General features: G+C 45.9%; 1 protein-coding gene across 2 annotated transcripts in view; it reads left to right on the forward strand.

The window, feature by feature from the left end:
- Nucleotides 1-25,326, forward strand: part of GNS (glucosamine (N-acetyl)-6-sulfatase) — a 465,071-nt gene that overhangs the window by 54,583 nt on the left and 385,162 nt on the right. For both annotated transcript variants that reach the window (XM_069629767.1, XM_069629768.1), the window contains exons 5-6: nt 5,025-5,123; nt 10,970-11,137. In XM_069629767.1, the coding sequence (XP_069485868.1) occupies nt 5,025-5,123; nt 10,970-11,137 (267 nt within the window). The remainder of the gene's footprint in view (nt 1-5,024; nt 5,124-10,969; nt 11,138-25,326) is intronic.

Consider the following 25,326-nt stretch of genomic DNA (forward strand, 5'->3'; position numbering starts at 1 on the left):
GTTTTTACTTTGTATATGACTGTGTTGTGTATATGTGTTTTAATAATTTTTGTATTACCTGTGCTTAACAAAAGATTAATATATTAAAAATGATATTTTGTGAAGAAAATGTTTTCTGATGATGATTTGAAACACAGAATGCAGCCTATATTTGTTCAAGGACTGTGTTTTGAAATTGCTATCGGAGGGGAATGTGTTGACTGTTCCTTCCTTTTGTAGAAATATATAATCCCCACAGTCCCATTTCCATTGGCCAGCATGGTGAGAAGTGCAGAATGTTGCACATGCGCTCCCCAAAGTACCACGAAGGCTGTGCCCCAGTAAAGCAGGAGCAGTCCTTCTTCCCTTTCCACTACTTTTTGTCCACCACTACCTGATTGGGTACGGGTAAATAGTCGCACACACATCTACCAATGCATCCAAGAAGTTAGCATCTAACACTGTCATTTCTGTACAACACTTCATAGGTACCATTGCAAATTCAACCTGCAAGTGTCCTGTCATGCGAAAGCACGTCCAGTAGAAAGTTCAGTAAAAGATTGCAAGATTTGTGCATCCACATTCATCCACATGGAAAAACCCATCACCACAAAATGGAGGTTTGAAATCTCTTTGTGCAGTACGTTTACAACTATGTTACAAGTGCCTCTGAAATATTCACGCATGCATGCAGCAATCACAGCCAACAACTCTGCATCCAACACTATCATTTCTGTACAGCACTCCATATTTACCGTTCAACATTCCAGAGTACACGTCGCATGTGCTTCCAAACGACCTTTACTAGAAAGGTCTGGAAAAAATCCATGATTTCAGCATCCAAAATCATCCAGAGAGGCACCCATCACACCTTTGACCATGCACACAAGAGTCTACTGCTTGCCCACACCCAGCACAACATAATGGTGCCATGCATGCGAACATGTGGCCAGAAACCACAATCCACAAAGGTAACATAGGCAGCGGCACTTCTACCCAACCCCAGCACCATAACACAGTGATGCATGTAAACATGTAACAGTCAGCAGATTGCACAAACATACCATTGCCTCCGCTACCCCTATTCACTTCCATTCACAAAGTATTATGTCACTGGCAATGAAACCACACAATCTTCACAACATTGGGCCTACTCCCAGGAAGCTACACAAACCATAATATCCAAGCACATAGAAGATTCACTTCAACCCTACCCTTTTCTATATTGACAGTGTTCCAACACTGCACCCAGTGGCCACACTGCAAGACTTTCCACTACACAATCTCCAGCCATACACCAAAAACCGTAGGATGTTCTAATAATGACCGCAACCATGGAACCAACATTATATGCATGTCGGCACAATTGTGGTGCTCTATGAAGAGTAAAATGTGCTCCACAACCATTCTCTAAAGGTGACCACCCTTGGAGAGATGCAGGCAGAACTGCATTGCTGTGGTGGGTGTGGCGAAGGCCTTGAATTTTGGGTGCTTGGTCTACAGCGTTTGGCCATGCACCCGATAGTCTAGGCCTTGGCCACACCCACCGCAACGTTAGCCAGCCATTCATGGCAACATGTCACCAAGTACCACTATCCCCACATGTACCACAGCCACCGGCACTCTTACCCAACCTCTGCACCGTTATAGAGCTATGCATCGAACAATGCACTTTTTAGCAGAATCTACAAACTTAATACAGCCTCCGGCACCCCTACTCACTTTCATTCACATACGATGGTGTTACTGCCAACCGACCCAACCAACAGTGCATGCATGTCAGCTGAATTCTGGTGCTCTATCAAGTCTAAAATGTGTTCCACACCCATTCTGTAAAGGTGAGCACCCGCTGACAGATGCAGTCTAAACTGCATTGCGGCGGTGGGTGTGGGCAAGGCCTTGACTACTGGGTGCATGGCCTGCGGCCTAAGGCCTTTGGCCATGCACCCAATTGTCTAGGATTTGCCCACACCCACCGCAAAGTAATGCAGCCATGCATGGCAACATGTGCCCAAGTACCACACTCCACACACGTGCCACTGCTACCCAACCTCTGCACCATAATACAGCTATGCATGGAAACATCCTATAGTTGGCAGCATCTACAAACATAACTAGCCTCCGCCGCCGATACCCACTTTCATTCACATAGTATGGTGTTCCTGCCAACCAAACTAAAGAAATGTTCGCACCGGTGGCCCTGCTCACATCACTATGTTCAGTACACAAAGGCAATACCTCATACTGCAGTACAGTAGTCAGCACTCCGCGCAATGGGCACTACGCAATCCTTTGCGATATGCAGTTCAGCCCTATCCACTTCTATGCACACGCTATTTCAGTATTGCAACCACTTCCACACTACAGTATCCATGCACATAGAAGATGCACTTCAACCCTACCCTCTTCTATACTGACAGTATTCCAACACTGCACTCAGTGCTCACACTGCAGAACTGTTCACTCCATTAGCTGCAGCCCTGGAGTACACCGTGTAGGTTGTGTTAAGAAGCACCACACTCATGTATTCAACAATGTAGGCAATGCTGAGGAACCACACGCAGAAGGCAACACTGGCAAACCTAATTGCAACCACGGCACACTTATCGGTGCAAGACCTCCATCCGTGCAGCAAATGGGCTACGGGCTTACCACATGCAATACACCGGAGTACACGCTACCTTACAATGTGCATGTCATGTGCAATTCACTCTCCTTCTGCAATTGAGTTTCCAACACTCACCATGGTAAGAGGTGTCCGCAGCAGCTGTCGTGCTGTAACAAAGAGTGCCTGCATTCAGCAGTCGCCTGAGCAGAGACCCGCGAATTGGCGCTGTACGCACGGATACTGCAGGCACATCGTCTTGGTCCACCTATTCAGATATCTCGTATGACCCACTTCTCATTCACCAACCCTTTCCATCCCTTCTTCCCACCACCACATGGCATACTGTATTCAGTGCACAAAAGCAATACCTCAAAGTGGAGTACAGTAGGCAGCACTCCGGGCAGTGGACACTACGCAATCCTATTAAATATGCAGTTCATGCCTATCCACTTCTATGCACACAACATTTTATTTTGGCACCGACTTAGCACATATCCATGCACATAGAACATGCACTTCAACCCTAGCCTCTTCTATACTGACAGTATGAGAACACCACACTCGGTGCACACACTGCAGAACTGTTCACTCCATTAGCTGCAGCCATGGAGTAAACACTGTAGGAGTTGCTAAGAGGACCACACCCAAGGCATGAACAATGTATGCAATGCTGACTAACCACACACAGAAGGCAACAATGTGAAACCTAAATGTTAAAAGGCCTCCAACCGTGCATCGACTGGGCTACGGCCTTACCACATGCAACACACAGGAGTACACGCTACCTTACGATGTGCATGTCATCTGCAATGCACTCTCCTTCTGCAATTGAGCTCCCACCACTCACCACGGAAAGAGGTCTCTGCACCACCTATCGTGCCGTAACCACACCTGCCTGCATTCAGCATGCATGATAGCGGACTGAGCGCAGACCCGCAAATTGGCGTTGTGCGCACGGATACTGCAGACACATCAACGTCCTCGTGCAGATGTTGACATATCTCAGATTAATTGCTTCTCACTCCCCCTCCCTTTCTATCCCTTCTTCCCACCACCACATGCCGTAATATGTTTTGCAATGCACTCCCTGTCTGCTATTCAGCTACCACCATTCAGCACGATAACCGGTCGCAGCACAAGCTATCTTGCTATAACGAAGGCTTCATGCATTCACCACACATGGTAGTCGCCTGTGCAGGTACCGGCGAATTGGCAGAGTACGCACAAGTACATTGGGCACAACACCGTCTTCGTCCACCTAATAGTCACACATCTCAGATGAGCCACTTCTCTCTCCCCCACCATTTCTATCCCTTCTTCCCACCACCACATGCTGTACATTATGTTTGTCAGTCCCTTTCGGCACTGCACTGTCCTCCAAACCACCATGGCGGAGTTTCCCAAAAACATTGACACACAAGACGCATCGCTCCAACAAACCTATGGGTTTAGCAACTTAACCATAACTACACGCCCGCGATATATATTAGTGTTCAAGTGAACCCAACCCACTCCAAACCTAGTGGAAAGACAGTTGCCCAACAGTAAAATAAAATACTACCAGACCTTAATATTCATCAATCTGGTAACATAAATACAGTGCAGGGTCTGCAAAGCACCCACTTCGCCCACAATCCTAGTGGAGGCCAATGGATGCTGGGGAGGCCAATTTATCTGCAAACGGAGATACATTTTTAGTGACATGTAGTGATTTATCACTCTAAAAGAAATAGAAAATCACCAGTACACTTTAATGATACACTGATTGTGCTGAAAGTTCTCAATCCCCAAAGGAGACAAAGGGAAAATGGCAGTTCGCTGCTAATGGTTCATGTCGCTTTTGCAGAGGTTTTTATAGTTCTTCTCATCAGACTCCGTTTTGAAAACCTAAAATGAAAACGCATAAGTTACCTACGCCTGGTTTTTGCTCCTCTTGATACATGTTGCATACATCCACCCACATGCCATCCTCTGGGTGTGTATGTCTGAATCAGAGGTGTTGGTGACTGAACAATGAACCACAGTCCTGTTGGAGGAACGGCTACTGGCTGCAGCTTGTATGAGTTGCAAAAAATGCAGTTTTAAAACTAATTCTTTTAATGTTCTTCTGAAAGGAGCAGCTTTATGGGAGAATTTGCATTACTGCATAAGTAACGTATGAAGCTTTTCTAGTTATTAACGGGCATCCTTCATTCTGTGTGATGGGTGTTGATTGCCTTTCTGAATTGTTCATAATTAAATATGTAAGAAACTTGTTTTTCCCTTTTGTATCCCTTCATGCTTTACTTTGAAATGTAATTGTCTGTGAAACACATTCAGCAGTGATACAAGTTAAAGGTTCAGTGAGATTCCAATCACACCTGCAGCCAGCCAATTCTTGGACTCTGCTTCTGTGTCCGTCCGATGTTGAATGTCATTTCTCTGTCTTCCTTTCTAGGAGAAAAATTCCAAGTATTACAATTATACACTTTCAGTGAACGGAAAAGCACGTCAGCATGGCGGGAACTACAACGTGGATTACCTGACCGATGTCCTGGTAAGAGGGTTTAGACAGCCAACATATATATATATATATCATAGATGGGATGTTGGACTGACATTTGATGTAAATATGTAACAAATCAGACCATTGCATTTTCATTCCCATGCAAACATTATGCAGGAAGTAGGTGTTTGCCTGTGCATATTGTGGTATTTGCACAGGCAAACAAATCTATGGAAGCATGTATGCGCCGGCTTGTGGACACAAACGGGTTGAATGGCTGTCCAGAGACCGCATTGTTCAGGGAAGCCCGGTTTTTAAATCAACAGAGGGCGACAACTAGGTCATGGAAATACTGAGATTAGGACACAAGCTGTGCAGAGTTTATGCATTGATCCAGGTGCACTACCTTAGGTTTGCAGTAGAGGCTCAAAGAAGCAGTATGTGAAGTTCTACTAACCGTGGCTCCAATGCGTATAGGGATTTATATATCAATCTGACTGATGGCACTTGCATTTTCAAAATTATCTTTTCAAACTCATTTTTAAATCCTGGTTTTGGATCAATCGAAGGTCTCCCACAGCACTCCTTGCCGCCTGTTTGTTGGTTTTGACAGTAACACAACTACTGATCCCCACTAGACTTTTAATTCTAGTCGAAGGTGTTCTATTTTTTTGCTTTCACAATCCATTAATTTTGATCCATTCGTTAAAATGTTTTCAAATACTGCCTTAAATAGCGATCGTAGTGTGGCAATGGCGGTTGCCTGTCAAAGGATCGAATCTAAAGGGTCGACAGGTCAAAGGTCGATCCTTTGACCTGTCGACCCTTTAGATTCGATCCTTTGACTAGACACCGGCAATGGCAACTATTCTAGTGCTGTGGTAGGATTTTACATGGATGTGCACTTTCCCAATACCAACACTTCACTAAGGCCATTTATTGTAATTTGCATCCGACTGCATGTTCACCTGTAGGGGGCATATTTTTAAAAAGAAATTAATATACATATAGCCATATTGACTTTGTATGTAACACATTCTCACAAACATGTATTAAAAATGTCACCTAGGTAGTGAACAGTTACAAATTCTTTCATCATTCAAATGTATCATTTATCAATTTACAACATAATCTCGAGATCTGGTTCATCATATTCATTGAGTTAGTTCTTCAAAAATCTTCATACGTTTTACATAAAATGTCATATGATGTATTAAGTTTGTATCAGTACCTTCTAGTAGCTGGGCCCATAGTGAAGACTTGTTAACCCCATTTAGCGAGTTTGAGTATCCTTGCATATAATTTGTTCTTAAGCCATTTAAACTGTTACAATCGTACATGATGTGTTCAGCAGTTTCTATTGTGGACTTCCCACACAGACGCAATGTCGCTCGTCATGCGGTATACCCATCTTTACACCCTTTATTTCAAGAACCTGTGTACGGTTGAATTTAAGTAACAAATAGTTACGTGCGATGGTACTGTTGGGATGGTCATCAATGTATTTCGGCCTATTAATTCTATCCATCCAATATGTAATAAAGGGGCCGCTATTAACATTGGATGCTAGTGTGACAAGGTCATTTTCTTGGTTCAGGTTATGTATTTCCTCCTTTTTAGCATCATCTGTGTGTAGACAGTTTCAGCGGGAGCACATATTTTGTCCAGATACTGCGATTTGCCTGTAGTCTTCCAAGCGTACCAACATTTTCGTGATTATTTATTGCTATAAATGCTGTCATGAGTTCCCCCCCTTATCGTTCCATTGTCAAGCAGGCACAGATTTTCATATCCCATAACAACTTTATGTTCAATAACTCCAGTTATGTTCATGAGATCAAACTCCAATAGAATGAATTCAATAGACAACTACTTAGCCATTCTGAATAACAGACGCACGATTTTATCCTCGTTTAATTAACTCTGATCGAAATTTGAATCCCCACATTTCAACTCCTTAGATCATACAGGGGACTGTGTTGGAGGAGTGGGGTAATGAGATGGTTTTAATGGAGCAACCCCCTCTGCTTTCCTCTGAAGTGACTTGGGGCATGGGCAATTCTCATGCAGTTTCCCTTATTCGCTGTCCATTGATGTGACCAACTCAGCTTGCTATCAATGATTACACCGAGATTTTTGTAACAACTCTACACATTCAACCTCTATCTCTTCCAGTTTCCATTTTGGCATTGTTGTTTTTTTAGTCTTCATTTTACCTACGAATGCCACAATCTTTTTTTTATTTTTTGATGTTTATGCAGAGACCGTTTTTACTGGCAGGGCGTCTAATGACAATTGTAGCCCTTTAGGTGTATAGTCCAAGAGCAAGAGGTCATCCGAGTATCCTAACCAGCCAAATCTCTATGCACCAGGTTTCACTGGGCACGCTTCCACAGGTTTTGAACCCTCTGCTAAATCAGCCATATAGAGATTAAACAGGGTGGTAGAGAGGATGTAAACCTGTTTTACTTCGCACTTGGTAGGAAAGAAGTCAGACACCCGGCCCTCGCCATTTACTCTCACTCTGACCTTGGTTTCTTTTATAGAGCAGCCTGATCGTATTTAACAGGCCATGAGGAATTTTCCATGCCACTAATTTGTTCCATAGTCTATTCCTCATGACCGTGTCAAAAGCGATGCTAAAATCTCTAAACGCTCCATAAACTGGGAGTTGACGCCTATACCAAGCATATTCAATGGCGGAGGTCAGGCATAGTAGATTGTGGGTTGGGCTCAATATTGCCCGAAAGCCAGTCTGATTGGGCGGTAAAATCTTATTATCCGCTGTCCCCTGATTCAACTCGTTTAGTAGGACTCGTGCAAACAATTTCGCCAGAATAGCTTGCATGGCCTGCATGTGATAGTTTGATGGAGTTTACCAGCAGCCTTTTTCTGTACACAGGAAAGATGGTCCTCCCCTTCCAGGAGGCCGGTAATTTACCAAGGGACCCTATTTCAAAGAATAGGATATGGAGCGCATTGGCCCAGATAGTCGGGGATAGCTTAAGGAGGGACTTAACATGTGCCATCGGGGCCAATTGCACGTGAGGTTGGTAATTTCGCTATCATCAGACTGATGTCAGGAATGGAAAATGTACAGACCCATCTCTCTTTAGTCTTGAGATAATCATCTCTTGGTAGCATAGACCCCAGAGTGTTCTTAATGTGGCTACGCTAACTCTCTTCTGGGGCACTATTAATAGGTAGGTTTTTCTTCGCTGCCCCTCTCAAGGTGGCCCAGATCCCAGTGTTCTTATTCGTCTTGGCATGATGGGCAAGCCGCATCTAGAGCTCGCATTTAGTTTTTGCTTTATGCCTTCGCAGCCAACAAAGATATTTTGATTGGAGGATTTTAATCGTTTTTCGGGATGTCACTTTGTGGTATGTGTTTCCATCATGTTATTGAATAAATCTGCAATGTCTTGCCGTAGTGTTTTTTTTCTGTTTGAATTATGTGGTCATGCTGTCGACTATTTGGTTGGGATCTATTCCACCGCTCACTAAGGCTCTTAAAACTAGCTTTTTTCTGCGTGACTCCTCTGACTTGAGGGGCATATTGAATATTCAACAATGGGTTTCTTCGCTGTAGGACGAGAGACCATATAGGTGGCTGTAGGAGCAAAACAAATATTTTTGGATATGTTATTTTTGTTGTCTTTCTTTTTTGTGTGGCTTGTTTTGATGCACTTTTGTGTGGGGAGCCCCCCCCCCGCAGACCCTTGCCACATACTCCCCAATATGTATTACCCTAACCCACCCCCACATATAAATGTCTCTTCTCCTCCTCCTTTCACTCGCCTCTCTTCTCCTCCTTTCACTCGCCTCTCTTCTCCTCCTCCTTTCACTCGCCTCTCTTCTCCTCCTCCTTTCACTCGCCTCTCTTCTCCTCCTCCTTTCACTCGCCTCTCTTCTCCTCCTTTCACTCGCTTCTCTTCTCCTCCTCCTTTCACTCGCTTCTCTTCTCCTCCTCCTTTCACTCACCTCCCTCTCTACACTTAACCCTATTCACTCACCCTAACGAGCACTCGCTCACTCTTACAAACTGGTACTGCTCTTGCAAATCACCTTCAATAACCTCTTCCACAATCTCATCAATGCTCCGCTCCACCGTCCTTCCTCCACTTGGTCTTCCTCCTCTCCTCACCCGAGCACTCCTCAGTTGGCTCATTGAGCTGGGTTATTGAACACCCCCCCCCCCCCCTTATTGAGCCTAACCTTTTATCTTCGCTCTATAGTTCTAGCTCCCCATCCAACTTTACGGCCAATCTACGGCTGCTCTTCTCTGCAGGGATGGACTTTCACAAAGAAAGTCTTGATAATCCCTTGTTGGGCCTGCCACTTTCTCAGATTTGGTGTCGAGATACTGTTGCATTCAGTTGGTTAGACTTCCTTCTGATGCCAAAGTAAGTGTATTTGCTTTAGTGCAGTGAGCAGCTGTGTTAATACCGATGCTTCAGAAGCCTTTGGAGGACTGGCAGTCTCCCTCTCCAGGTTGCAGTGGTCTGTGGCAGAGGCAAGGCCTATTGGTATTTGTATTTCTCAAATGAGATAGAAAGAACTCTGGCCAGCAGTAGTGTGGAATGATATGGTTTGATTGAAGTGCAACCATATTCCGTCACCCAGGCACATAGTGGGGGGAGCAGAGTCACTTCATATGCCCATCTCGTCTGTGGCATCCTGCTTGTCCTCTGTTGCTGTAGGATTGGAAACTGAGGTCCTTCGCCCTGAGCCTGAGTCCAACCTGTCATCAGTGCAGTATCTTTGCTGATGTAGAATGGTACTGCTGAACCCTTGGACACAGTTCTCAGAAGAAGAAACCCCTGCACCCGCTACTCCAATGATGCAATCCACAGTAATGGCAGTTGTTCTCGGTGGCTTAGGTTTACCTATGGTCCTTGTCTGTCCTCTGGTGGTTCGGAGGGCTGGTTTGCATACTGATTTCTGTTTCACCCTAAGCCCCATTGGTTTCATTTGTGGGTAAAGTCCTATCTTGCTGCTGCCGCCCTTGCCTTACCTTTTGGTAGCGAAACTTTGGTTTAGGAATTCTGTCTTGGATTCCCCCTAGACATGGGAACTATCTTTTGTGAATTTAGAAAGTGCTACCATCATCCATACCTGGCTGCTGAATTGAGCTCTGTTCTAGCTTGCAGGAGACCTTTGACTAACTATTAAACTCCCCACATAAAATGTTACCCAAAGACTGGTTACTAATCTGCAACTCAGCTGAACACTTACTCCTAATTTAGGGTTTGATTAATTAAGTAGTAGCATTGTTCCCTTGTTTTATAATTGTATAAGGCCTGTGATATCACCCCCACCCCCACTTAAAGTCCTGTAACAATATTGACTTTAATTGTATTCATAGGTATTGTGGTTGCATCAATTGGACACCCAACCGTGATTCTGTGTATGGTTTTTACGTGTAGCTTTCTATCTCTGTGCATTTATGTTGTGAAATAAATGTCTATTTTTACCCTTACCTGTGTGTTGCCTGGCAACACTTTGTGTATGTCACCTGTATATTCCATGAAGATCCTGAGCTCCTTAGTGTAAGGCTTACTGCTCCGCATCATTACCAAATGAGAGTTGGTTAGATCTTTGTTGTACAATCTTGTAGGTAGGTCCACTATGGTTGGCCTTTCAGAACCCTCCACTAGGAGTGGTTCTGAAAAACATCCTAACAGTTTCTATCAGACACAACATTACCAGAGGTAAGTAACTTGTTGGTCTGAAGAAAGTAGCACAGGTAACCCAAATCAAGGTGATAGATTTTGATCTAGTCTGCAATGATATTCTAAGAGCATTAACCTTGTCTTCTTCCACAGGAAGGTACCAAAAAACAGCATAGAATGTTCTCCCACCACATTAATGCTTCTGGTTTTTTAAATCTTTTACAGAGAAACTTTTCATTGGATTTCCTTCAGTATAAATCAAACTACGAGCCCTTCTTCATGATGATCTCCACTCCTGCACCACATTCCCCTTGGACAGCAGCACCACAGTATGAAAAGAGCTTCCTGAATGTCAGTGCCCCCCGGACCAGTAACTTTGACGTCCATGGAAAGGTAGGCCACACCACCAACCCTTCAAAAAGGACCTTTTTGTTTTCAGTCAGCTCTATTCGCAAACATAAACTTGCTTTTATCCACTCCCTCACAACAAGAGCATGCTAGCTGGAACTGAGCACCCATTGATAGCGCTCTGCCATTTAAGGTTACCAGAAAGCTCCATGTCACTAGGGACTCTATGTTCCAGTGCTTTGCTTTTTTTGTACATGGTATTTCGGTGAACCCAGATCGCAACTCCCAAAAGGCATTAGGTTGTTGGATAAAAGGCAGGGACTGGAGCAGTGTCCCCACTGGCATGAAGGGATCTGGTCGCTTTATGCATGTTTATCCTTATGCATGTTTTGCATGGTGATTTAGCATTGCCTCCTCTTAAAGTAAAATCAAGTAATAGCCAGAGATTTGAGCAATGCACACAGAATAATTACAGTGACAGAGGGTTCTTCCAATTTCAGAGTTTGACAGTAATACTAAGAACTCCCACATATTCCTGAAAAACATTTACTAAAGAGTGTTTTGACTATACATAATGGTGTGTGGATGACCATCGGGTTGCATATAGTTGTATGCTTCACCAGACACTGTCGCAAACCCAATTTCCTGATACACTAGAGCGTCTATAACCAAAGTAATGAATGTATTTTAACTTCATGCCCTCCTCTCCTTAGTATTCCTAAAGTCTCACCTTTTGGCTTGTTTACTTTTTTAGATCTTTAAATGGACTTCATATGCCCTGCCAGAATAAAATGTCATGCTACAGGTGTGCAGTAGGCTTCTTCACATATGATAAATCTGGAGTGCTTTATCTTGTTTTAAACTCTGCATGTTTGTCATGCGTTCCCCCTGTTCCTGACGTCTAAAGCAGCAAATCATACTGTTGTGATAAAATGCTGCAGGTTTTCTTTTAATGTGTCTTAAATCTGGAGCTTTTTTGGGAACTTTCCCACATTTTCCAAATTGGCCCAAAAGACTCCAGTTTGCAGTCAAACTTTTTTTCCTGCTGAAAACGTTTAAATTAGATTTTTTTGAAAGCAACCTATGTGGACCGTTGCTTCATGTTGATATGATTTACATGCAGAATACATTTCCCAGTCCCTCACAATCCCTAACATAATCTTCTGTACACCTGTTAAATCGGAATTTTAGGACTTGGGGGGGGGGGGGGGGGGGGGGGGGGGGCGTTAGACACCCCCTCATAATTTTCTTTGCTCGCAATACAACACAACCCCCCCCCCCCCCCCCCCCCACCTCCACCCTGCCCGTGTCGTTTTTGGATCCCTGAAGTCTTTTTTTTTTTTTTGTTTTTTTGTTTTTTGGTCGCCAGAGGAAATTCTCCTGAAGTTCCATTGCCATTCCATCCCTTTTTGCCTTTCATAAGGTATTTGGTATTGGGACGTCCCCAAGGCATCCAACCCCAAGGGTGCCTCTCAGGCTCCCCATTTTTTGCCCTATGGTGATTTTATCATTCTACACAGATTTTAGGGTGCAGGATGGTGGCAGGCTTACTTTCGTTTTGGCTTCACCAGGGGGGGTGCAAGCCATTTTACTGCATTGGTAACCCAGTGTACATATTTTGTAGCCATTGGGGTACCAATGTTTTTTTTTTTTTTTTTTTTTAATTCTGCTCTTCATCATGTTTTATTTCAGGGCTTTCATTTGTCTAGGTGACCACAAGGTAAGCTCAAAATGGCAGTTCTGACCACGTGGGCTCTTTGTAAGACAGGGGTGCACAACTGATTTTGTCAGTGGGCCGAAAGTACCTTACATGAGGGCTATAGTGGGCCGAAAAGTAAATGTGGGAGGGGCGGTAGGCGTGGCACAAGGCTTTTTCAACCCTCAATTCGTATTAAACACATGGAAAAAGAATGTTTTTGAGAGGTAACAATTTTTATTTGCATTTCAAACTTACATTTTGTACTACACATTTTCCATTGTTATAAGTTATTTCTATTTAGTTATTGTATATAGTCTGTTTATTAAATTATATATATTTTATTGACCCTTGATTGGACATTCCGTTATTTTGGACTGCTATAATTTGCTGTTTGGGTTGCCCAAGAGGAGTATGGCCTTCGTTGAGTCAGGTTTTCTCAAAAAGCAAAGGATGTACATCTCCTAACTGTGCCTGTTTTTGCTTTATTATTGGGTTCACTCTTGGAGTGCAACACTATGCCTCATGGCTCCCACCCCCAACCAAACACTATGCCCCATGGCCCCCTCACCACCTCCAACCAAACACTATGCCCCATGGCTCCCTCAACCCCAAACCAAACACTATGCCCCATGGCCTCCTCACCCCCAACCAAACACTATGCCCCATGGCTCCCACCCCCAACCAAACACTATGCCCCATGGCCCCCTCGCCACCCCCAACCAAACAATATGCCCCATGGCCCTCCTCACCCCCAACCAAACACTATGCCCCATGGCCCCTACCCCTCAAGCAAACACAATGCCCCATGGCCCCCTCACCCCCAACCAAACACTATGCCCCATGGCCCCCCTCAACCCCAACCAAACACTATGCCCCATGGCCCCCCTCACCCCCAACCAAGCACTATGCCCCATGGCCCCCTCACCCCCAATCAAGCACTATGCCCCATGACCCCCTCACCCCCAACCAAACACTATGCCCCATGGCCCCCTCACCCCCAACCAAACACTATGCCCCATGGCTCCCCCACCCCCAACCAAACACTATGACAGTTGGAAAAAGAACACCTTTTTGGAGGTGTACCGTTTTATTTGTATTTAAAACTTACATTTTGTACTATACATTTCCCCAAATCATACAGGATGAAACAGTAAACCAGACATAGTTGATCAGTGAGAAACATTGCAGCGTTTCTTAGCTGTCAGTTCCTGGATCTCGGACTACAGTGAGGTTGTTCCTACTCTCAGGATAGCATGGAGATGTTGGTCAGTTAGTCTTGTCCTTAGGCTGGATTTATGTAGTTTCATTTGTGAAAAACCTTGCTCACAAATGTAAGTACTGCCATACATAGATACCATCTTTAATGCTATCCGTGACAGATTGGGGAATTGCGCAGTGTCCAGAGACTGATAGAAGACTAATAAAGGCATCTCTCTGTACTTATTTTTGAGGGCACTACAGCACTGCAGTTCAATCAGTTCCAGTTCAGGTTGCACACTGTCAACATCAGCTGAGAAAGGGTCTGCAAAAAGTTTAAAAGAGGCTCACTGGGATTTGAATTGTGAGAAACGATTCTCAAAAACGTTTTGCAGTTCCTTCACATGCCGATACCATCCTACATACTTGTCATGGGGGAAAACCTCTGCACATGCGGGCTAGTGTACCAGCATCCCTTTCTCCAGTTGGGCTGTCTGAAGCCTTAACTTTATTTCAAAGGCACAAACTGCCTCAAACATATCCGATATGAGATTTGGGCTTCCTTGCAACTTTAAATTTAAATCATTGAAATGGCCTGTCAGGTCAGTCAGAGAAGCAAAGTCAGCTACCCAGTCAATACCTTGCATGACAGAAGTGTCCATTCCCTTTTCATCAAGGAATGCTTTTATTTCGTGCTGTAAAGCAAAGAATCGCTTCAGCACATTGCCACGACTAAGCCATCGAACATCGGTGTGATATAGGACATCACCATAATCCGCCTTTACCTCTTCTAAAAACGCCTGAAACAATCAGTGATTTAAAGAGCGTGCACGGACAAAATTAACCGTTTTCACAACAAAGTCCATCACTTCAGTGAATTTCAAATGTTTTGCACATAATGCCTCCTGGTGGATGATGCAGTGATATTTTTTTTAATGGACAGCCTTCTCGCCCAAGTGCCTTTTCAAGCAGCCAATAAACCCATTTTGCTCCCCAACCATGGCTGGTGCCCCATGAGTCGTCACGCCTACCAAAGCATCCCATGGCAAATTTAAATCATCAATGACTTTTTGAAAGGCATTCAAAATGTCAGCACCAGTAGTCCTGCCATGCAAAGATACCAGGGAAGCCAATTCCTGAAATACTTTGCATTGATTATCAACCACCCAAATGAAAATTAAGAGTTGGGCTGTGCCACTTGCATCTCATCAAGGGCAGCCGAAAAGAACTTGACATCCTTACACCGCATTTTCAGTTGGCTGTAACAATTGTCAGCCATGTCTACAATACGCTGCTGGATACTCATACGTGAAAGGGGAACATTTGTAAAAGCATCTTTTTTTTCTTTACACACTGCCTCGCAAATCTCCATCAGGCAGTCTTTAACGAAATCCCCATCTGTGAAAGGACGTGCTGACCTTGCAATAAGCTGTGCAACCTTATAACTCGCAAAGATGGCACATTCAGATTTTTTTCTTCTGGGCAAAAACACCCTGTTGCTTAGTCAGCTGTGTTTTTAGCTCCCCAGCTTTCTTAATTCTCGCTTCCCCCTGCAAATCCTTACATTGTGAATGTTTTGTTTCACAATGGCGGCGGATATTATATTCCTTGGGGACCGCTATGCGTTCGAGACAAATGAGACACGAGTACAGATTAGGTTTGGACACAATGCTAAAAAACGTCAGTCCACTCATCCTTAAATTGACGGTGCTCCTGGTCAATCTTTCTTTTTTTTACTGCACTGAACATTGGCAGGGACATCTTTGGATAAAGATACAAACTCCACTGTTATGCTCCCACTACGACGGTCCAAGTCTAGAGTATATACAAATTGTATACTTTTTTGAGAATCCTAGAAGTGACAAAAGAACAAGATCAGATAAAGAACATAGCCTTGCCAGCATACCTTTTCATGCACTTATTGATGGATACCTCAGGAATAGCGGGCTGCATACCATATCAAACTGCTATGTTTGAGATTAAGGTGGAAATTGAGGACATTCTTTAAAGAAAAAAAAAATTCAAAGCACAAGCTGTTGCCAAATTATGAGCTTTTGAAAGGAATTATCACAGGATGACCAATTACTTTAGTGAACATACAAAGAAACTGATCTCAGTTTCTTCCTGGCAAGGGCAAAACTGACAGGAGCTCTACCATATTGCACCAGAGAAATAGGTTCTTCTGGGAGTACTACCAGTTTGAATATTGCAAGCCATTTCCTTCCATAAAATCTGGATCAAATAACAAACTGTCCACTTGAATGTATGATTCGTAGTTTGCAGCAAGTGTCCTTTTGCAGTTAAGCTTGCCCTCAAAGAGCAGTTACCTTCTCTAATCAATTTCATTGTGCATCTATCCCCCTGAACAATGCTTGATGGGGTTGTAGAAAGGTAACAATTACCCACACTCAATGGGTCTTAAACGCTTGATCGAGGTTTAGTTGCACAATTACAGAAGCAGACATCATCCAGGACCATACTAGAAAAGGCTGCAGCCGGTTTTGAAAGACGCGAACCCCCACCCCCCAAATCAGCACACACACTCTCGTATGCACCCATACAGACCAAACCCCCACCCGCCAACTCAGCACACACACTCTCGTATGCACCCATACAGACCCGAACCCCCCACCCCCATCTCCGAACCCCCAACCTCCAAATCAGCACACTCTCAAACATGCACCCATACAGACCAGAACCCCGTACCCCCCCAAATCAGCATACAAACTAGCAAGCATGCACACATACAGACCCTGCATCTCAACATACACCGCACTTATACTCCAAAACAAACATTCATGCACACCCGACACCCCCCAACCCCCGCATCTAAACATACACAAAACAAACATTCAAAACCAAACATTCATGCACCTCCGACACCCCCCCACCCCTGCATCTCAACCTACACAAAACAAACATTCAAATCCAAACATTCATACACATCCGACACCCCCCCACCCCCGCATCTCAACATACACAAAAAAAACATTCAAAACCAAACATTCATACACATCCAACACTCTCCCCCACCCCAACATACACAACACAAACATACAGCAAAACAGACCCGACACACAAACACAAACAGACCACTTACCGGAGATGTGCTGGAAGGCAGGTAAGCTGGAACACTGGCGAGGTAACTGGAATCATACTACGGCTGGCTTGGTCCAAGGCTGAAATGCCTTCCGGCATCAAGCCTTATGGACCACGCCAGCCGTAGTGCTGGCACTTCATTGGTGCAGCACACACGCACTACGTCGCTCGTAGGAGCGACGTGGTGCGTGTGCTGAGCCAATGAGGGCCAGTGTTTTGTCCGGCCCGGAAGACAACAAAGACTTTCCTAATGGAGGGCGGCCGATGCTGCTTGCGGGCCGCCCTCCATTAGGAAAGTCTTTGTGCCTCGCGTGCTAGACAAAACAGCATTGTGGGCCGCAACTGGCCCGCGGGCCGTATGTTGTGCACCCATGTTGTAAGCCAATCATGGTAGCCTCCATATTGGTCCTAACTGGTTTAGGACAGTATATGCCCCTGTGTCCTGTGGGGGTGAGGGGGAGGGGACTATGAGTAAGTGGCAGTTCCACTGACCAATCGGTATGATTGATCATTGCTAACATGGATTTGCAGAATCAGCCCTGTGGACAGATTCCGAGAGGCCACGCTGTGCTGATGAACAGGGACAAACGCTAATGTCTAGCCAAATTCTGTCAGGGTTGTGTGGATGAAAAACAAGGTTTACGAGGGCATGCGAGCGGTGAAGGGTTCATTTAAGCACACAAAGGGCACTCCTAATGATGCAAGTTAGGCAGAATGTATACAAATAGTCACTTTTTTTTTGACCTTAGAACAAACTTTTGCCTATGAAAAACCACAGATAAGTAACGCACTAAAGAAAATCATCTTCATTACGAGCTCGTTCTCCTTCGAGTACTAACACTTCGCTTTTAAATACAGTTATAAATGGATTACAATTATACTGTACATGTTGCAAAGAAAATGTATAAAGAACTATAACCGCGTAAGTAATCAATACTTTGAGAACTAATAGGTTTAGAATAAAGGAATGAGCAAACATCATTCAAAACCTTATAAATAAGGTACTAACCTTAAAAGGTGCTTTCCTAGTTAGAAAATCAGTGGCCTAGTGCCCTTAAAGTCATAGGTCTCAGCAAAAGTTGGCTTGAGCCAACAAGTAGCTGTACGTTTTCCAAAAGTTAAAACAAAATTAAGAGGAAAGGCATTTAAAGACCCTCATCCAATCAAACTATCTTAGGGGAGACCCATAGGAGGATACCTTGACGGAACACGAAGGAAGAGCTTGGGCTAGAACTTTACACCCATAGAACCCTATGTAGGTGTTGGCAAAACAGGTATGCTTACTCATCCCCTGTACTCAGGGACCACCTTGGAAGTTTCTGAAATCGCTGGGACTTCTGGATTTGTTCCTTGCTTCCCTTGGCCATAGTCCTGTGCTCTTGGATGCAGAGGTCATTTCAGGCTTTGGGTTAAGGCGTCTGGCTGGTTTATGGTTCCAGGCAATGTTGGACCCATTCTGAACACTGGACAAAGGGACACTTGTGACAAACCGACTAAGGCCCACAACTCGGTTGACGAACTCGGAGACTCGAAAAGGATGTGATGCAGCAGCAATGTTTACTTGAAGAGAATGAAAGAAGACGACACGTGTGGCAGAAACAAAGAAACTGGTCTGCAAGGTCCTTCTTCGTGATGAAGAGCTGCAACTTCAGGGACGCGCTTCTTATTCCATAATATGAGGATCTACGTTGCAGGGAGTTCGTCTAGGAGGACGTCTGGCTAGACCTCAGGATAGTTATGAGACTATTCCATGTGTTTCCAGCGCATGCATCTTCTAGCAGACTTTCGGAACATGGTGTTCTCACCGGTCCAGGGGTCCGAAGCGCAGACGACGAGGTCTGTGCCTTTAGCGGCTTTCCCTCCTTCGTAGGGGTCTTGGCTCCAATGATGATCTGACAAATGGCTGCAGCAGTCTTCCCCCCACAACGCCCTTTTTCCCAGGCTGCAGCTGCCACCAGTACACCAATGGCTAGCATCTGCACCATTCAAATTTGGCAAGGACTGTCCAATCATGGCCAACCTCTGGCCACCGCATCTGCACATAAACGGACACACTCTGGCATGAATGTGGACTGGCCCAGCCCCCACATCTCCCCACATGCACACACTTTGCACGAGAAAGCTGGAGCTTTCCCTAGGAAAGGGCTTGCCTTGTATGGAAAATCCATCCACTCCAAGATATGAAGAAGATCAACCTACTAAATGGCCTTTTTACAGGGGATCGGCAGATTTGGTCAAAGGAGAATTCATCGCAGTTTTTTGGATGAAATTTGTCACACACACATATATATATTTCAGAGGCTTGTGGAATCTGCTTAGATCACATGCTGTGCATAGGCCGACATCTAGTGGAAGCTGCGGAGTATTAGTTTGTTTTTCGAAACTCGAAAATGGGCGTCGACACAGGGCATGCCAGTAATACTATCCCTAGAGTGATGTCTACTGTACCCATGATCCCTCACGCGTGTAGGACCCTCAGATTGTTTTTTTTCCGCCATACTTTACGGAAGCATTCCGCGCAGTTCCCTGGCTTTCAGACATATTTTGCTAAAAATCAATAATTATTCCCCGTTTCTTCCACTCCCACGTCGAATCATCTCGGTTCGAAGTTGGTCGCTGGCCCGGAGAAGAAACAACCGTTGAGAGCTGCACGACGGACTTTGGGCCTTGGTAGGCCTCTGGCCTCGGCCCTGCAAGTAGGGAGAGTGGGGGGTGGTAACATACTCTACACTCGTATATGTTTTCCTACACACACTTGCCCGCTGCCACAGGGTGTGTATGGAGGGTACCCCTTTCAAATTCTGCCCCAAGTGCAACCGCAAGTATCCTTGGTTTGACAAACATGCCACATGTAACCTCTGCTTGCCAAGGGACCATCCCGAGGCGAACTGCAGAGCGTGTAGCCGGTTCAAGGCTAAGACACTTAAGGACCGCTCGACCAAACGTTGGGCCCACCACGCCAGGCAACGTGAGGCCATGGAAGCGGAGGGCACCTTCAGTGATGGCACTTCTACACCTAAACGGCACTTCTACACCTAAACACTCAACTGTCATGAAAATGTCCTTTGTTAACCGTAACTATTCTCTGTTTTCAAGTCTCTGCTGGGGCCGCATTCCTGTAACCCTAATTCAAGCCTCCCTAAGCCTTCTCATAGCGCCTCAATGCCTGAGGGCTACAGTGCGCTTTACAAATGCAAATAAATAAATTTTAAAAAGTCCAACCGAGACTCGACGCGCGTGTCGAGTTCTTGGAAAGAGGCACGCAGAGAGCGGTCCACCCATTCGGTGTCCTCTGGGCGTTCTCGGTCAAGATCGCCGCACGACATCGGGTAACCGTCCACAGTTGCCAAAGGTGCCTCACTCACCAAAGTCATGGAGGTACACTCGTCAGAAGACTAATCCGACCTCCACCCCCAGCCCGCACACCAGAAGTCGGCTCAGGCAGCCCTTTCGGCGTCTGCCTCCGAGTCCCGACGTGCACACTCTAATGTAATAGACAGTACCCCCGAATCTCGACGCCAGGCGTCGGATACCTCAGAGAAGGTGAAAACACCAGGGAAACACTCTTCTACTCATGGGGAAGGGGTTAAACAGCAGAAGAAGCCATCTCTCTCTCTTCTTCTGCACCACAAACACTTAAGGACAGCCAAAAGTCTTCAGATAAGCAAAAATCCAAGACCTCTGTCCCTGCCCCGAAGTCCAAACTGGTTCCTGCTCCTCCTCATGATATGGGAATAGAAGGGGAACCCTCTCATGGGATTGTCATTCCCAGCTCCAGAAAATGGAGCAGTGAAGATATAGACAGGGTAATGATGAGAATGTCTTCCCTGGCTGACTTCTACTCCAAGAACCCAGAACACTTCCTCACCTATACCGCTGACGGTGCTACTCCCTCAGGATCTAGGGACCAGCAGCCCCCTGGTAAGAAACCTCGGTTTGAGACTCCAACGCAAGGTCTGTCTTCAAGCCCTTCTTACTTCCAGCCTTACACCCAGTATAGTGAGGATCCACTACAGGAGGAGGATCCAGACTTGGTAACATTGGACAACCAAACTGGGGGGGGGGCTATTATGGGGACGACGAGGACCAAAATGAGGAGGAAGATGATCCTGAAGTCTACAGAATAGACTCCCCTGTAGGCAAAGAACCACAAGTTACAGACTCTCCAGTCGACAACCAGCTCCTCCTAAATGAGGTCTTGACTAGAGCGGCAGAGCACTTCCGCATAGAGACTCGGGGAGCACAGGAGGAGAGGGACTTTTCTGAGGAACTAGTGGGAGAAAAGAAACCCATTGCCCAAGCCATTCTAATTCTCAAGTCCATCCAACAGAGAATTGACCCTTCCCTTCTCACTCCTAACCTCGCCAGGGCAGTAAACCCCAGAGTCGAGAAATTTTTCAGGGCAGCCCAATCAGACCCTCTTTACATAAGGGGGCAACTGAAGCCGGACTCCCTAGTAGTTACTAATACCCGGAAGAGGGCAGGAATGCCTCTATCATCATCTGAGGCTCCCCCCGACAGAGAGCAAGAAAAATCTACGGGTTGGGAAGGAAGGTGGCCTCCACTTCCGCTTACCAGACAAGGATTGCCAACTCCACCACTCTGCTGGCTAGTTACAACTGCCATCATTGGGAGCAAGTAGCTGCCCTCATCGACTCCGCACCGGAACCCTTAAAGGGCCAGTTGGCCCAGGTTGCGTCGGAGGGGAGAGCCGTGTCCGGTTGGATCCTTAAGGCAACCTTTGATGCCACAGAGAACGCCGGCAGGCTAATAGCAGAGAGCACTGTCATTAAGAGGCATGCTTGGTTAAGACAGTCAGGGTTTAAACAAGCATCCCTAATTGACATGCCGGTGGAGCCTAATCTACTGTTTGGCAAAGCGGTAGAGGACGCATTAAAAAATGCCAAAGATGAGTATGAGACTCTGAAATCCCTGGGACAGTTGGCCAACAAGCCCCCTAATCAAAGAGGCAATAGCAATTTTCTTCGCCCACGCGGCCAAAATTCACAAAGAGGCTCCAACTATTCACAGGGGCAGGGTACTTCATGGGGTAACAACCAGCAGTCTACCCAGAGTTACAGCAGAGGAAACGAGAGGGGCCGTGGTAAGGGTAGAGGCAGCCCCAGCAGAGGCAGCACGCCTCCCGCAAAACAGTGACGCCGCGTTCAGGGTCCCTTCTCACACATCCTCAGTAGGGGGACGCATTACCAACTTCACCGAAGCTTGGGAAGGGATCACATCGGACAGATGGGTGCTGTCCACAGTGTCCGCAGGATACTGCATAGAATTACTCGAGCATCCCCGAAACCACCCTCCACGTCAAGATACATTCCTCAGACCACCAGAAGATCCTCCTAGAGGAGATCGTCAATCTTCTAGCAAAGGACGCGATAGAACTCGTCCTGGGCAACCAGGTAAACAAGGGTATTTATTCAGCTTACTTCCTTGTGCCAAAAAAAATTCTGACAATGCGCCCAGTATTAGACTTGAGACCTGCAAACAAGTATGTCAAGCCCCAAAAGTTTTACATGACTACTCTCCAAGAGGTAATCCCCCTGCTAAAAAAGGGGGATTACATGGCAACATTGGACATGAAAGATGCCTATTTTCATATTTCCATGTTCCCAGCGCACAGAAGATTCTTGCGCTTCAAGGTGGGCAGTCAGCACTACCAGTTCAAGGTGCTACCCTTCGGTATAGCCTCGGCTCCAAGGGTATTCACCAAGGTACTGGCGGCGGCACACACACGCAGGGGGGCAATCCCAGTGTACCCTTACCTGGACGACTGGCTCATCACGGGGGAGACCCCAGTAATTTGCAGAGCAAACATTCAAAGAACGATGGACCTCCTCTTCGAATTGGGTTTCTCCATAAACGAGAAAAAAAATCAAGCCTGGTGCCAAGCACCTCCAAACAGTTCCTAGGAGCTGTCCTAAACACTCGAGGGGTTGGCCTTTCCATCAGAGGAAAGAATTTGAAATCTACTACTGCAAATTCCTCTATATCAGCCCGGTCGCCAGATAAGGGTGTGCAAAGCGATGCGTTTGCTAGGCATCCTGTATTTACCTGGTCCCCCCACGCGCACCTGCGCATGCGACCCATGCAAGAATGGTTGGCGAAACAGTGGTCTCAGGCAAGTGGTCAGTGGGACGATCTAGTGGTTGTTTCGACAACACTTGTACAAAGTCTTCACTGATGGACAAGACAGAACCTGTCAAAGGGGAAACCCTTTTACGATCCAGAGGTACAGGCTGTAGTCACTACGGACGCATCCCTGTCAGGGTGGGGAGCACACCTCCTTCACCACACAGCTCAGGGTCTCTGGTCTCACACAGTGGCCAAGAATCATATCAATCGGCTAGAGCTTCTGGCAGTATTCAGAGCGCTTCAAGCCCCACCTATTGAACCTGTCGGTGCAGATCCTGACAGACGGCACAACAGCAATGATTTACCTAAACAAACAGGGAGGTACTCGTTCGCCAAATCTGTCCAAGCTTGCCCAGAAAATCTGGAAATGGGCACTCGGGCGGAACATCTACCTGTCATCTCAACATGTTCCAGGGGATCTCAATTCGCTAGCGACGCTTTGGGCAGAGATCCCCTCCCAAGAGAACACGAATGGTGTCCACTCAGAGAAGTCATAGAGGACATCTTCTCACAGTGGGGTTTCCCCACTACAGACCTATTCGCCACAAGCGAAAACTGGCAATGCCCAGGATTCGCAGCCAGGTACACCCAGCCAGACTCCAAGGGGAACGCCCTGTGGATGAACTGGTCAGGGATGTTTGCCTACGCTTTTCCACCAACCCCTCTCATAAGGAAGGTGATCAACAAGATGCACAGGGAATCGATGACGCTCGTCCTATTTGCTCCCATGTAGGCAAGGCAACCTTGGTTCCCACACCTATGCAGACTAGCAGTGTGCGAACCCATCAGACTCCCATGCTGGTACAACCTACTGTTCCAGCACCAAGGTCAAACAGTGCATCCTCAACCCAGCTCAATGAACCTGGCAGCATGGCTCCTGAAGTCATAGAGTTTGGACATCTCAACTTACCACAGAGATGTATGGACATCATAAAGGAATCTAGGAAACCTAACACGAGGCACTGTTACTTTGATAAATGGAAAAGATTTGTTATCTGGTGCCAGAATAAGCAAATCAACCCAGATGATTGCACTCCTTCCAATATTGTCACTTACATGCTCCACCTGCTGGACGCGGGCCTGGTATTTAACTCACTAAAGGTACATCTGGCAACGCTTTCAGCCTGCACCACTTCCCACAACAAGGTTTTGTGGTGGAAAGTACCAGTGGTTAAAGCCTTCATGGAAGGGGTAAAGAGACTCCACCCCCCCCCCACCTGGTTGGGACCTTAATGTGGTGCTTGCTAAACTCATGGGCCCACCATTTGAACCCATGCATAAAGCCAGTCTCAAACACCTGACCTATAAAACTGCCTTCTTAGTAGCCGTTACATCCATAAGAAGGGTCAGTGCAATTCAGGCTCTGTTAGTGCAGGATCCTTTCTTTACTGTTCATAAGGATCAACTGGTTCTACGAACACGCCCTAGGTTCTCACCTAAGTTTATTTCTAAATTCCTTGTTAACCAGTCCATCGAGCTTCCGGCCTTCTTCCAAGAACCCAAAAGCTCTGCTGACGTGAAACTACACACTCTAGATGTGCGAAGAGCGGTCCTCTACTGTGTAGACAAGACCAGACCGCTAAGGAAAACAGACCAACTGTTTGTCTCCGTAGCTACAGGCAGAAAAGGAGATTGCGAAGGTGCCATCTCGAAATGGATAGTCAATTGTATCCAACTATGTTACTCCCTTTCTGAAAAGACTCTGTCTTTTACGCCGAGATACCACTCTACAAGAGGCGTGGGGGCCACTGTGGCTTTCATTGCATATGTACCCCTTGACACCATTTGCAAAGCAGCTACTTTGCAAATGGTTCACACCTTTACTCGGCATTACTGCACTGACACTCATTCCAAGACAGATACTCAAGTGGGGCAAGCGGTTCTAAGACATCTGTTTGCTCAGGACCCTTCTCACATCCCACCTCCTTCTTCTAACACTGCTCGCTAATCTATGCACAGCATGTGATCTAAGATCTAATACATTACTCGCCGTAATCGTATTTCTGATGCTTGTATCTGCTTAGATTCACCCGCCCTTCCTCCCCTCTGAGAGAAGGTGCGTGGATGCTTGTAGTCTTATCTTCCTATCTAT

Source organism: Ambystoma mexicanum, chromosome 12 (assembly GCF_040938575.1).
Source record: "Ambystoma mexicanum isolate Mex_15411 chromosome 12, UKY_AmexF1_1, whole genome shotgun sequence".
Taxonomy (NCBI): domain Eukaryota; kingdom Metazoa; phylum Chordata; class Amphibia; order Caudata; family Ambystomatidae; genus Ambystoma; species Ambystoma mexicanum.